The 12,827-nt window shown below is 44.7% G+C and overlaps 1 protein-coding gene across 1 annotated transcript; it reads right to left on the reverse strand.

Annotated features, from left to right (window-relative positions):
• Positions 1-1,157: 1,157 nt before the first annotated feature.
• SDF2L1 (stromal cell derived factor 2 like 1) lies at positions 1,158-11,104 on the reverse strand. The gene is made up of 3 exons (XM_073559128.1): positions 10,834-11,104; positions 3,158-3,354; positions 1,158-1,879 (listed from the first exon to the last, which is right to left on the reverse strand). The coding sequence occupies exons 1-3, from the start codon at positions 10,997-10,999 to the stop codon at positions 1,595-1,597; spliced, it is 648 nt and encodes a 215-aa protein (XP_073415229.1). The 5' UTR covers positions 11,000-11,104; the 3' UTR covers positions 1,158-1,594.
• Positions 11,105-12,827: the final 1,723 nt, after the last annotated feature.

A 12,827-nucleotide genomic window follows, 5' to 3' on the forward strand; every position in this document is an offset into this window, starting at 1 on the left:
CCAGGGGCACCTCCCACCTGGGCCCTCCCCGTATCTCCCTCGCCCTGCGCTCCGGCTGCTGCACGCGACCCAGTACAGCCGCATTCCAGGGGTGCACACGAAAAAGCCGGCTGGCACTTGACTTCCGGTTTCGGTGTTCCCAGCCCCGCCCCCTCCGCGTTACTTCCGCCGCTCAAATGAGCCCGCGGGAAAGCGCGATAGGGATCTGGCACGGCGCCCCTAAACGCAGGACTGGGGCCGCAAAAAAGACCGGACACCGGGAGGATGCACAAGGAAGGGCCCGGGGGATACTTAACTACTGGCGCCAGCACTCTGGAGACGGCCGTCCTCCAGACCCCACTCCACTTGCTCCGCACACTGCTGTGGAGACCTGCCCAGCCCCACCGTGGCGCTTCCAGGGACCCTGCACTGACCGACGTAAGAGACCCCCCCCACTACCTGGGTTGGTCAGCCAACCTGGGGATTCCTGACCATCCATGACGGACGATCTGTAGGGCACCCTGTCCTCCAGAACAGGAAACCAACTGATGCGTGGGAGAGGTGCCGCCCTTTTGTATCTGTAGGTTTCCTGTTCCTGAAGGGCGGATCCCCTCTCAGGTAGTGCCGTCATGGACGATTGAATAAGTCACACAGTTAAACAGCTAGTTACCTGCCTATTACCACTATGGCCCTATTGGCTACTTTTTACTGGCAGTTCCCTTTAAAATACATGGGTTACTTTTGCCAACATGCAGATCTATTTGTATTTGTCATGAAGTATCTCTAGGGCATTTTCATTATAACCCTGCTTTAGGCGATTATTTTGCTAGAATTTGTGAAGAACAAAAGGGGTGGGGGATTAGCGCTGAAGGTAGTAGACTGTACAGACACTCTTAACAAGATACCGTAAGTGCCAAGTCCAAATGTTAATATATTCACTTTTCTACCAGTAGTAACAGTGCAACAATGATTTCCAAGAAGAAATGCTATATAATTATATGATAGAGAATATGAAAGTGTCTACTAAAGACAACCTTGTCTGGGAAAGACGATTGAGGTCTCCTGTGAACATCTAGAGCTTGCCAGCTACGATTAAATATAAAGGGAATACATTTGAGACATTTTCTGCCATGTATAATAAAATATAAAACTGGCCATAAAAAGAAGAGAAATGAAAATGACACAAATTACATCTTTATAGAGATAAATCAACATCTGGTACAGCTAAAGATAGCCACAATAGATTATACAACTTCAACCCAAAAGTGAACACCCTGTAACTGCTGGCTGACAAGCCTTCATACTTGTATCTTAGGATTTCCTTTAGCATCTTATAGATATCAAGTGCAAACAAAGGCATCAACCCCTACAAGTCAAAAGCTTGGTAAGTAGACACCATTAGCAAGTGCTCTTATTTTATGCATGGACGAGGTATAGAAAATGTTCCCAGACTATCCATGCTGATCAAAAAGATCTGAAAATGTAACAAAGACAAGACTGATCCCACTGAACTGTAGAAAGAAAATTCAAAGTGCCAGCTTTTTTATTAACTTAAGAAACAATTTTTAGTTACTTTGTTGAACACAACTCCTGTATGACATCAATCCATCTGCTTTCACAGTTCATCATGTCTGCCTGCACCGGGAGAAAGGCCTGGTTTGATGAACACCCCTTCCATTGTTTTCCAGTAGTTATGGGCATTGGCACTTATTATTCCATGCACTTCTCTCTGCCCTCGGATTGGGTGGCTGTACTGCTCACCAGTAACAGTCAGGTAAACACTGGTCCCAACATGCTTGAAGCGCACTGTGTCTTCACGCTCCCATAGCGAGTCACTGCACTGCACGGTCCATGTGTCTAGGTCATCTCCTTCACCGTTGTCCCCAAAGGCACTCACTTCCTGTAGAATGATAAATTATGTTCAATTGGATCACACTTCCAGAAGATTGCAATGTGTCCACTAATACGGCAATTACAACCCAATATAGGTAACATTTTGTTCAGTTCTGAGCAGCATGTCATTACAAATATACCATGGCATAATTTTTTTTTATGTTAAAATTACACTACAGACATCAGTTTAACAGCTTATAGAGCAGGTGATTTTTTGTGTGCTTGCTTTTGGTCATCTTTCATGAGCCGTAACTTTTTTTTTAAATTTTTCCACCGACAAGTATTTGTGAGCAATTAGTAGTTTTACATACAAACAAAAAAAAAGTTAAAATAAAAACTTGTTTACACGTTGTTCTTTTATAATAGAAAGACCCCGAGTCACAATTATTCAATTAAAAATTATGTGATTACAGGGACACCAAGCTTGTAAAGATTTTTCACAAAAAAAAAAAAAAAAGTGGAGAGAAAAGAAAAATTGGACAATGGGAGACAGATTAAAGAAAGTTGCAACAAGAACTTCTAAGACCTGCAAAGTTTTTAATTTTTCTATCAACTGAGCTGTGCGAGTGCTTGTTTTTTTTGTGAGGCAAGCTGTCAGTTTAATTGATACCTACTTAGCTTACATTTGACTTTTTGCTCCGTTTATATCGAAAAAAAATTGTGTGTGGTGAGGGTCCCCCCCTCCTTCTCATTATGTTGTACTGTTTTCTTATCGGGTTTATTATTCTTGAAAGTATTGCTGTATCTGTAAAATTCAGCCCTAATACATATTTTTGTGGGGGAAAAGGATGGGAAATTTGATTCCCGCCACGTTATTTTTAAATACATGACTTGAACATGCAATCATACGAACCCTTATACTACATACACTGCAGTACTGCCTTCGTCAGGCCCCCCGGCTGACTTTAACTAGTAATGAGCGAATATGCTCGGATAACACATTATCCCAGCACGTTCGCTCATCACTATTTGTAACCCATCAGTCCTCAGTGATTGAGTCAAGGGCTGATGGGAGCAGGTGCACATGAGCACCAGTATGCGTGCCATCTAAAAGCCACTGTCAGAGACAGATAGGTGTGTTTACATGGTTAATAACCACAGCTCAACTCTGGGGGCAGATAATAGACAGATGCTGGATATGTAATACAGCTAGCATCTACATGTGGAGCTCAGCTCCTGAACCCTCTCCACACCCAGGAACACCTGCAATCATGTACATGCATGTCATTTTCCATGAAAGGGTTAAACTCAATTCAAGCTATCGCCTTCTGATGCATATTCATACCTGATTGTTTGATAGAGGGGAGGAGAAATGATGCGAGTGGAGGTTCTTCCCTGTGTTCACGTGGGTAAGGCGAATAGTTTCGCCACATTTTATAGGTTCCCCACGGGTACAGTCTCCATCCTTTTTGCCTCTTATCCTCCAGTAGCTGTTTGCATCATCAGATGTCTCCACACCAGTCACAGACTGTTGACCACTTCCTAAGAGATAAAAAGTGACATTGCTGTAAATATCACATTTTATGCGGAACATTAACCCCTTCACTACCAAGGGTGGTTTGCACGTTAACTCCCGGGCCAATTTTTACAATTCTGACCACTGTCCCTTTATGAGGTCATAACTCTGAAACGCTTCCATGGATCTCGGTGATTCTGAAATTGTTTTCTCGTGACATATTGTACTTCATGTTAGTGGTAAAATTTCATTCAAATAACTTGCGTTTGTGAAAAAAAATGGAAATTTGCCGAAAATTTTGAACATTTTGCAATTTTCCAACTTTGAATTTTTATGCCCTTAAATCACAGAGATACGGAACACAAAAATCTTGATAAGTAACATTTCCCACATGTTTACTTTACATCAGCACAATTTTGGAGCCAAAATTTTTTTTTTTGTTAGGAAGTTATAAGGGTTAAAAGTTGACCATTGATTTCTCATTTTTGCAACACCATTTTAATTTTACGGACCACATCACATTTGAAGCCACTTTGAGGGGTCTATATGATAGAAAATACCCAAATACCCAAAAGTGACACCATTCTAAGAACTGCACCCCTTAAGGTGCTCAAAACCACATTCAAGAAATCTATTAACCCTTCAGGTGCTTCACAGGCATTTTTTTGAATATTTAAAAAAAAAAAAATAAAAAAAAATGAACATTTAACTTTGTCACAAAAAAATACTTCAGGTTCAATTTTTTTTTGTTTTACCAATTGTAACAGGAGAAATTGGACTGCAAAAGTTATTGTGCAATTTGTCCTGAGTACGCCGATACCTAATATGTGGGGGGGAACCACTGTGTCGGTGCATGGCAGAGCTCAGAAGGGAAGGAGCGCCGTTTGACTTTTTCAATGCAAAATTGTCTGGAATTCAGATCGGACGCCATGTCACGTTTGGAGAGCCCCCGATGTACCTAAACAGTGGAAACCCCCACAAGTGACCCCATTTTGGAAACTAGACCCCCTAAGGAACTTATCTAGATATGTGGTGAGAACTTTGAACCCACAAGGGCTTTACAGAAGTTTATAACGTACAGCGGTACAATTAAAAAATCATTTTTTCCACAAAAATGATCTTTTCACCCCCAATTTTTATTTTCCCAAAGGTAACAGGACCCTAAAAGTTATTGTGCAATTTGTCCTGAGTACGTTGATACCCCACTTGTGGGGGTAAACCACTATTTGGGCGCATGGCAGAGCTCGGAAGGGAAGCAGCGCTATTTGACTTTTTTGGCTGGAATTGAGATGGGACACCATGTCACGTTTGGAAAGCCCCTGATGTGCCAAAACAGTGGAAACCCCCAACAAATGACACCATTTTGGAAACTATACCCCTGAGGAACTTATCTAGATGTGTGGTGAGAACTTTGAACCCCCAAGGGGTTCACAGAAGTTTATAATGCCCGGGCGTGAAAATAAAAAAAATCGTATTTTTTCCACAAACATGATCATTTAGTCCCAATTTTTTTTTTATTTTCCCAAGGGTACCAGGAGAAATTGGACCCCAAAAGTTGTTGCCCAATTAGTCCTGAGTAGGCTGATACCCCATATGTGGGGGTAAAACACTGTTTGGGCGCATGGCAGAGCTTGGAAGGGAAGGAGCACCATTTGACTTTTTCAACGCAGAATTGGCTGGAATTGAGATCAGACGCCATGATGTTTTTGGAGAGCACCTGATGTGCCCAAACAGAGGAAAACCCCCCAATTCTAACTCCAACCCTAACCCCAACACACCCCTAACCCTAATCTCAGCCCTATCCCTAGCCCCAACCCTAATGGGAAAATGGAAATACATTTTTTTAATTTTATTATTTTTCCCTAACTAAGGGAGTGATAACGGGGGGTTTGATTTACTATTTATGGCGGTTTTTATGCTTGGCAGCTGTCACACGCTAAAAGACGCTTTTTTATTGTAAAAATAGTTTTTGCATCACCACATTTTGAGAGCTATAATTTTTCCATATTTTGACCCACAGAGTCATGTGAGGTCTTATTTTTTGCGGGACGAGTTGACGTTTTTAATGGTATCATGTTCGGGCACGTGACATTATTTGATCGCTTCTTATTCCAATTTTTGGGCCGCAGAATTAACAAAAACCAGCGTTTCATGAATTTCTTTTGGGGGGTGCGTTTACACCGTTCCGCGTGCGGTAAAATTGATAAAGCGGTTTTATTCTTCGGGTCAGTACGGTTACAGCGATACCTCATTTAGGTCTTTTTTTATGTTTTGTCGGTTTTATGCAATGAAAACTATTTTATGTAAAAAATAATTATTTTTGCATCGCTTTATTCTGCGAGCTACAACTTTTTTATTTTTTCGCTGATGATGCTGTGTGGCGGCTCGTTTTTTGCGGGACAAGATGACGTTTTCAGCGGTACCATGGATATTTATATGCGTCTTTTTGATCGCGCGTTATTACACTTTTTGTATGATTTTTTGCGGTATGATAATAAATCATTTTTGCTTCGTTTTTTATATATTTTTTTTTAAGGGGTTCGCTAAAGGGGTTAACTAATGGGACAGTTTTATAGGGCGGGTCGTTACGGACGCGGCAATACCTAATATGTGTACTTTTATTGTTTTGGGTTTTTTTTTATATACAAAAAATGGGTTTATTTGGGGGAATATTTTTTTTTTTTGTAATTTATTTGGCGATTTTTTTACAATTATTTTAACTTTTTTTAACTTTATTAAATAGTCCTGTGACAGATCGCTGATCTGTGACATCACAGATCACTGTGACAGATCAGCGATCTGTCACAGGCAGCGCAGAAGGCTTCCTCATGCCTGCGCTTTGCAGGCACTGAGGAAGCCAGCTTCCTGCATGCCCCCGTCACCATCTTGGATTCGGGGGCCTGCAGGAAAGGAGCCCCCCGCAGCAGCGCTGCACATTGCGCTGCCGTGGAGGGCTCAGGGAAGCCCCCTCCCTGCCGATGCTTCCCTTTAACCCCCGGTACACCGCGATCATGTTTGATCGCGGTGTGCAAGGGGTTAACGTGTCGGGGGCGGTCCGTGACTGCCCCTGACACATTGTGCCGGGTGTCAGCTGTGATAATCAGCTGACACCCGGCCGCGATCAGCGGCGCTCACCACGTGGGCGCCGCTGATCGCGGTAGACGTACTATCCCGTCCATGGGCATAGGGGCCCGGGTCCCATGGACGGGATAGTACGTCGGATGTCAGGAAAGGGTTAAACAGAGTCAGGATGGGTTTGTAACTAATAAGTCATGTCAGACTAACTTAATTTCCTTCTATGACAGAATCACTGATTGGGTGGATCAGGGAAATGCTGTAGATATAGTATATCTTGACTTCAGCAAAGCATTTGACAAAGTATCTCACACAATCCTTATTGAAAAAAATGGCTAAGTATGGAATGGACAAGGCAACTGTTAGGTGGATTCATAACTGGCTTAGTGATCGGACCCAAAGAGTGGTCGTAAATGGCTGCACATCCAGTTGGAAGAATGTCTCAAGTGGGGTACCACAGGGCTCTGTCCTGGGCCCTGTATTGTTCAACATCTTTATCAATGATTTAGATGAAGGAATTGAGGGTAAACTGATTAAATTTGCGGATGACACAAAGCTAGGAGGGATAGGTAATACTAAAGAGAGGATTCAAAAAGATATAAATAAACTGGAGCAGTGGGCAGCAACTAACAGAATGATTTTTAACAGGGAAAAATGCAAAGTACTACATCTTGGCAATAAAAATGAAAAAAAGCATATACAGAATGGGAAGAATAGGGCTAAGCAACAGCACATGTGAAAAAGACTTGGGTATACTAATAGATCACAGACTGAATATGAGTCAACAGTGTGATGCAGCAGCAAAAAAGGCAAATGCAATTCTAGGATGTATTAACAGAAGCATACAGTCTAGATCACGTGAAGTCATTATTGCCCTCTACTCCTCTTTGGTCAGAACTCATCTGGAATATTGAGTTCAGTTTTGGGTGCCACATTTTAAAAAAAGACATCAACAAACTGAAGCAAGTTCAGAATGGTGACCGGTCTGCAAACCCTGTCTTATGAGGAAAGGTTGCAGGATTTGGGAATGTTTAGCTTGCAGAAAAGAAGACTGAGAGGAGACTTAATAGCTGTCTACAAATATCTCAAGGGCTGTCACATTGTAGAAGGATTATCTTTATTCTCATTTGCACAAGGAAAGACTAGAAGCAATGGGATGAAACTGATGGGAGGAGACACAGATTAGATATTAGAAAAAACTTTTTGACAGTTAGAGTGATCAATGAGTGGAACAGGCTGCCACGAGAAGTGGTGAGTTCTCCTTCAATGGAAGTCTTCAAATAGAGGCTGGACAGACATCTGTCTGGGATGATTTAGCGAATCCTGCTTTGAGCAGGGGGTTGGACCAGATGGCCCAGTAGGACCCTTCCAACTCTATGAGCATATATATATATATTCTTTAATTAAACATGTCAGTGTGATTTTACTGTATCGCAAAATGAATTGCTGGGTTTTGTTAAAGGACACCGGTGCGTATTTCTAGCAAGTCACACGTGTGGTCCGTGTGTAATCCGTATTTTTCTCGCCCCCATAGACTTGCATCCATATTACGATGACAATCGCAGGATGCTGTGATCGTCTCGGCCCCTAAAATACGGGCGAGAAATATACGGATGATGGGAGCTGCCCCATAGAGAATCATTGGTCCGTGTGCAATGTGTTGTTTTTACGCCTCTCACTCGTCCGTATTTCTCTCTAGTGTGACGCAGGCCTAACCCTATGAATCAGCACATCATAGTTAATGAACACATGAACCTTACTTGTGCTATACAAGTAACACAATCATTAAGTACCTTATTAACAATTATGGGCATAAGTGAATAAACCATCCACCCCCCTCAATAACTGGATAGAAGCTAAATATTGGATATCTCCTCCATGTGCCTAACCAGGTCACAAATTTACTGGGAAGAGAGAGAATCCAGCTTTAAGAGCTCATTCAGATGTCCTTTTTTTGCTTTAATATGGGAAAAACAGTACTAGTTTTATCAGTGATTTTGTTTAGAGTTTCATCAGATTTTCTTGGAGAAAAAAATAAATAAAATTCACGTGAAGTGCAACATCCAAGTGCCGTACAATTTTTACGTTGTGGCCAATATACATACAGGAAATAAGGGGCCATCTCTCAAACGTAGAGGCTCAGGGGGACAATGGCATTTAGATCCTTACCACTTTAGATCCCAGGCAAAGTGGGGTCTAGTGAAAGGGACTGTCCGCTCACATGATACTAATTACCCCATCTTTAGTATAGGTCATCAATATCACATCAGTGGTGGTCCGACAGCCAGTGACCCCATGATCAGCTTTCATATGCCCCGGCCATGTGTAAACTCTCAAAGATGCTGCGATCAACGTGTAGCAGCCATTGCCGAGCGCTGCAGGTCAGAGAACGCTCCGCGCGCTGTGCATCCAAACAAGAGATCCACAACACAGTCCCAGGCTGTGCTGCATTCAGGTCATTGGAGTCACTGCAAAGTTATATTTATTGCTGTCAACATCAGAAGACAGGACTAGAGAAAGACGAGGCTGAAGCCGGCTTCTTATTTGTCCAGCTTCTTATTCAAGCTGGTGCTGATCTCTTATTAGTCAAGGTGGGGTGAGATCAGTGGCCCAAAGTCATTTAACTCTTTCAATAACGCCCTGCAGCGCCCACTTTGATGCTCATTCTTGTGTGAATTTTTTGTAGGGGTTAAGAGTATTCATACCTGGCTGCATTGTATCTTATGAGTGGGATTTTTTGTTTTTGTCGTTAACCCCTTCCTGACATCCGACGTACTATCCCGTCCACGGTACCGTATGACCGTGGACGGGATAGTACGTCGGGCCGTCGCGGTGATCGCATTAAAATTCCGACGCCATCTCACCTTACAAAAGATGGCGTCGGCATCCCGGGCTGCGATTGGCTGTTCAATTCTGAACAGCCAATCGCAGCGTTTCTCATTGTTTCAGCCAATCCGCTTGGCTGAAACAATGATGTCCTAGGCTGGGATCAAGTACCGATGTACTCGATCCTAGAGCCGGTGCCTGGCAACGCCAGGCACCGGCAAAAAGCACCCGGATTGGCGCGATCGCCGATCTGATCGATCGCGCCAATCGCAGTGCACCGATCGTGCTGGAGCCTGATGCAGGCCCAGCAGGAGTTGGCTGGCGCGATCAATTAGATCAGCGATCGCGCCAACCACAGGGCACAGCTGCGGTCACCATGTGACCGCTCTGTGCCCTGCTGGTGACCTGGGCATGACCTGCCTAGTAATCGGAGCTGTGAGCTCCGATGGTCACCAGGCAGATCAGGGATTGGTGGGATCGATGTAATCATTCGATCCCACCAATGACAGGTCACAGCAGCGATGTGACCGCTCTGTGACCTGCCCCCTGACCTGCCTGCAAGGGTCCTCACTCTAGCTGAGGGTTCCTGCAGAGAGGTCGGACGCAGCAAGAGCTCCTGTGCTGGGTATTGTGGTGCCACAGCTTGTAGCATCACAATCCCTGCAGAAGAAAGAAAACTACAATTGTAAGTGTTAATTGATCCCTAATCCATCTTCATCCCCCCTCCACCACCCCTCTTACCCCCTTCCACCCCACTTTTGAGCCACCTCCGTGCGCAGCCGGCGAGCGTTGATCGGTGACTGATGTAAAGTAGCCATGTGGGAAATGTTATTTAGTAACTATTTTGTGTCACATATTTCTCTGTTTTAAGGGCATACAAATTCAAAGTTTGAAAATTGCAAAATTTTCAAAAGTTTTGCCATATTTCTGTTTTTTTCATAAACGCAAGTTATAGCGAAAATTTTTTACCACTAAAGTGAAGTACAATGTCACGAGAAAATCTCAGAATCGCCTAGATCCGTTGAAGCGTTCCAGAGTTATAACCTCATAAAGGGACAGTGGTCAGAAATGTAAAAGTTGGCCCGGTCATGAACGTGCAAACCACCCTTGGGGGTGAAGGGGTTAAACCTGTAGAACACAGAAGAAAAAATAATTGTCGATTAAGAAAGCAGCTTGTGTCCTCTTCCCATGTTGCTGAAGTAATGGGTGTGATCTGCAGCAGCCTGGCCAGACTAGACGTGCACGGAAGGGCAGACAGCCACCACAGGGATCCTGCACATTAGTAGCAGTCAGGACACGCTGGGAGTTGTAGTCCCTGACAGGGCCACCCTTCTGATGTGAGAGCCCTCCGCTCCTGCCAGTGTTGGGCTCACAGCAGAGTGTACGGCGCCCCCCAGCGGCACAGACTTCAAGGGGTGTTAGTGACAGGCGCTCAGCACACGCAGCGGACACTGTGGCCTCCCGTACAGCTGGGCTTGGCGCCCGCCCTCTCGTCACTGGAGCAGGCGGCTGTGTCCGGGATGCCGGCACACGCTGCACTCCCACTCCGCCGCACCTGACGCCTGACACGTGGCTGCAGCCATTACCTGTGGCACAGCACTCACCTGAGCCGTACTTCACATCGTGGGAGTGGAGCCTGACATTATGGCGGGTATTTAGCAGCTTCACCACAGACCCGCACGTCACGTACTCCGCGTCCTCGCTCCCCAGCGCCGGACACCAGGCGCAGCAAAGACCGAGCAGGAAGAGCCGGAACCCCGTCCGTAGCATCGCTCCACCGGCGCCTCACCGGCGCCTCTACTACTTCCCTCAACATGTGAAAAGGAGCCAATGGAAGAACGCCAGCAGGCCGAGGCGGGGCACATCGAGTGTTCAGCCAATCATACAAATGAACGGCATTGTGGGTGGAGCCTAAAAGAACATCCTGATTGGTCACTGTCTGGTCCTGTTAGATGAGAACAAGTTGTAGACACGAGGGAGCGCGGGATTGGTCCACGGTATGGCCAATTAGGTGCCACCAGTTACCAGGAAGCCTCAGCTGCAAAGCAATCAGCCGGTGCTGTCGTAATTCCGCCGTGTACCTGGGGGGGGCATTGTAGTAATCCCAGGATGCTACACTAGTGACTGGGATCAGAGGAAATCCCCTCCGGCTCCAGTGCCGGTGCTCGGGGGTCCCTGCCGGTCATTGCAGCTGGACCATCAGAAGAGTACCGCAGCCAAAGTCATACAGAGACCACCGCAGCATAGGAGCCGGAGCCCTCGGATGTGTTAGCTCCAGGCTCATTTTTCTTACATAGATGACCCTTTAATGCTGTGAGCCCACAATGTGGTTTATGTGCCCACCGTGCAGTATATGATGAGCTTACCATGAGGTATATGAGCCCAGCGTGAGGTGTATTGTCTTAGAATGAGGCATATGAACCTACCGTGAGGTATATGAGCCCACTGTGTAGTTTATGTGCCCACCATGTGGTTTATGTGCCACCGTGGGGTATATGAGCCCACCGTGTGGTTTATGTGCCCACTGTGAAGTATATGAACCCACCATGAGGTGTATGAACCTACCATGAGGTATATGAGCCCACCTTAAGATGTAGAAGCCCACCATGAGGTATATGAGCCCACCACGAGGTATAGGAGTCCACCATGAGGTATATGAGCCGACCGTGTGGTTTATGCCTAATGTGAGGTTTATTATTTTTAAAAAAAATGCAAAGAAATAGGGCCTACATTAATGGCACTTCTATACATCAAAAAAATCCAAGGCGAAAAGAGAAGCATTGCGATAAAATCAATAGCCTTTATTATAACAATCATGTAAACATAAAAAGAGATACACGTTATTCTGACTCCTCCTGATGAGTGCGAGTCCCAAGTTTTCTATCAGCTTCTTAGATAATTGTATAACTCGCACTCACAAAACCAGACGTCCTCAGATAGTTTTAACTCCACTGGCAATGCAACTGTAGAAAGACCAGGAGAAAGCGATGCTGATTTCTTCCAAAATCTTGTATTAGTTTACAATGGACAGTAGGTAAAAAGGGGTAATTTGTACAGGGGAGTTCACATGCGTCTTGAGTAATGGCTGCTGTAGGCTAAACTGAAGAAGAAGGGAGGAGCAACCTAATACAGAGCTCAACTACAGGAGGGACATAGGGACAATTTTCACACAGTCTAATTCTACCTAGCAACAACAGGGAATTTTGCTGATTGGAGTAAGAACTAAACACAGAAATATGCATTACAGGTTGTTCCCATTCGTGGGACACAACACTCCCCGTCTGAAATCGTCAGATTTCATAAGTCCTTGTGCAAGATAAGGAGACAAATCTGTCCCTCGACATCGTGAAACCTGCAATGAGAGGAGAAAAGAAAAACAATGCAACACAATGCAGAATCAAGCCCATACTTTTAGCAAACGTAGAGCTTGAATAAAATTGAAAAATGAGTCAAATAGAAACCCATCTTTGGATTGGGGAAGCCACAACATGCCAACTCTTCCACCAACCCAACAGTAGAAGTTCCAGTCCATAAGGGGAAGTTAAAGTTCAGTTGGATGCTGATAATCCTGGGTCCTAGTACAGCAGTAGCATGCGAA

Source organism: Dendrobates tinctorius, unplaced genomic scaffold (genome assembly GCF_039654945.1).
Source record: "Dendrobates tinctorius isolate UK_male_01 unplaced genomic scaffold, ASM3965494v1 ptg000265l, whole genome shotgun sequence".
Taxonomy (NCBI): Eukaryota; Metazoa; Chordata; class Amphibia; order Anura; family Dendrobatidae; genus Dendrobates; species Dendrobates tinctorius.

Bases quoted from the DNA above. Each gene is read 5' to 3' on its own strand.
- SDF2L1 (XM_073559128.1), bottom strand. From the start codon at position 10,999: ATGCTACGGACGGGGTTCCGGCTCTTCCTGCTCGGTCTTTGCTGCGCC. The intron at 3,355-10,833 runs GTGAGTGCTGTG...TTTATCTCTTAG, and splicing joins CGATGTGAAGTACGGCTCAG to GAAGTGGTCAACAGTCTGTG. The intron at 1,880-3,157 runs GTATGAATATGC...ATCATTCTACAG, and splicing joins CCCCTCTATCAAACAATCAG to GAAGTGAGTGCCTTTGGGGA.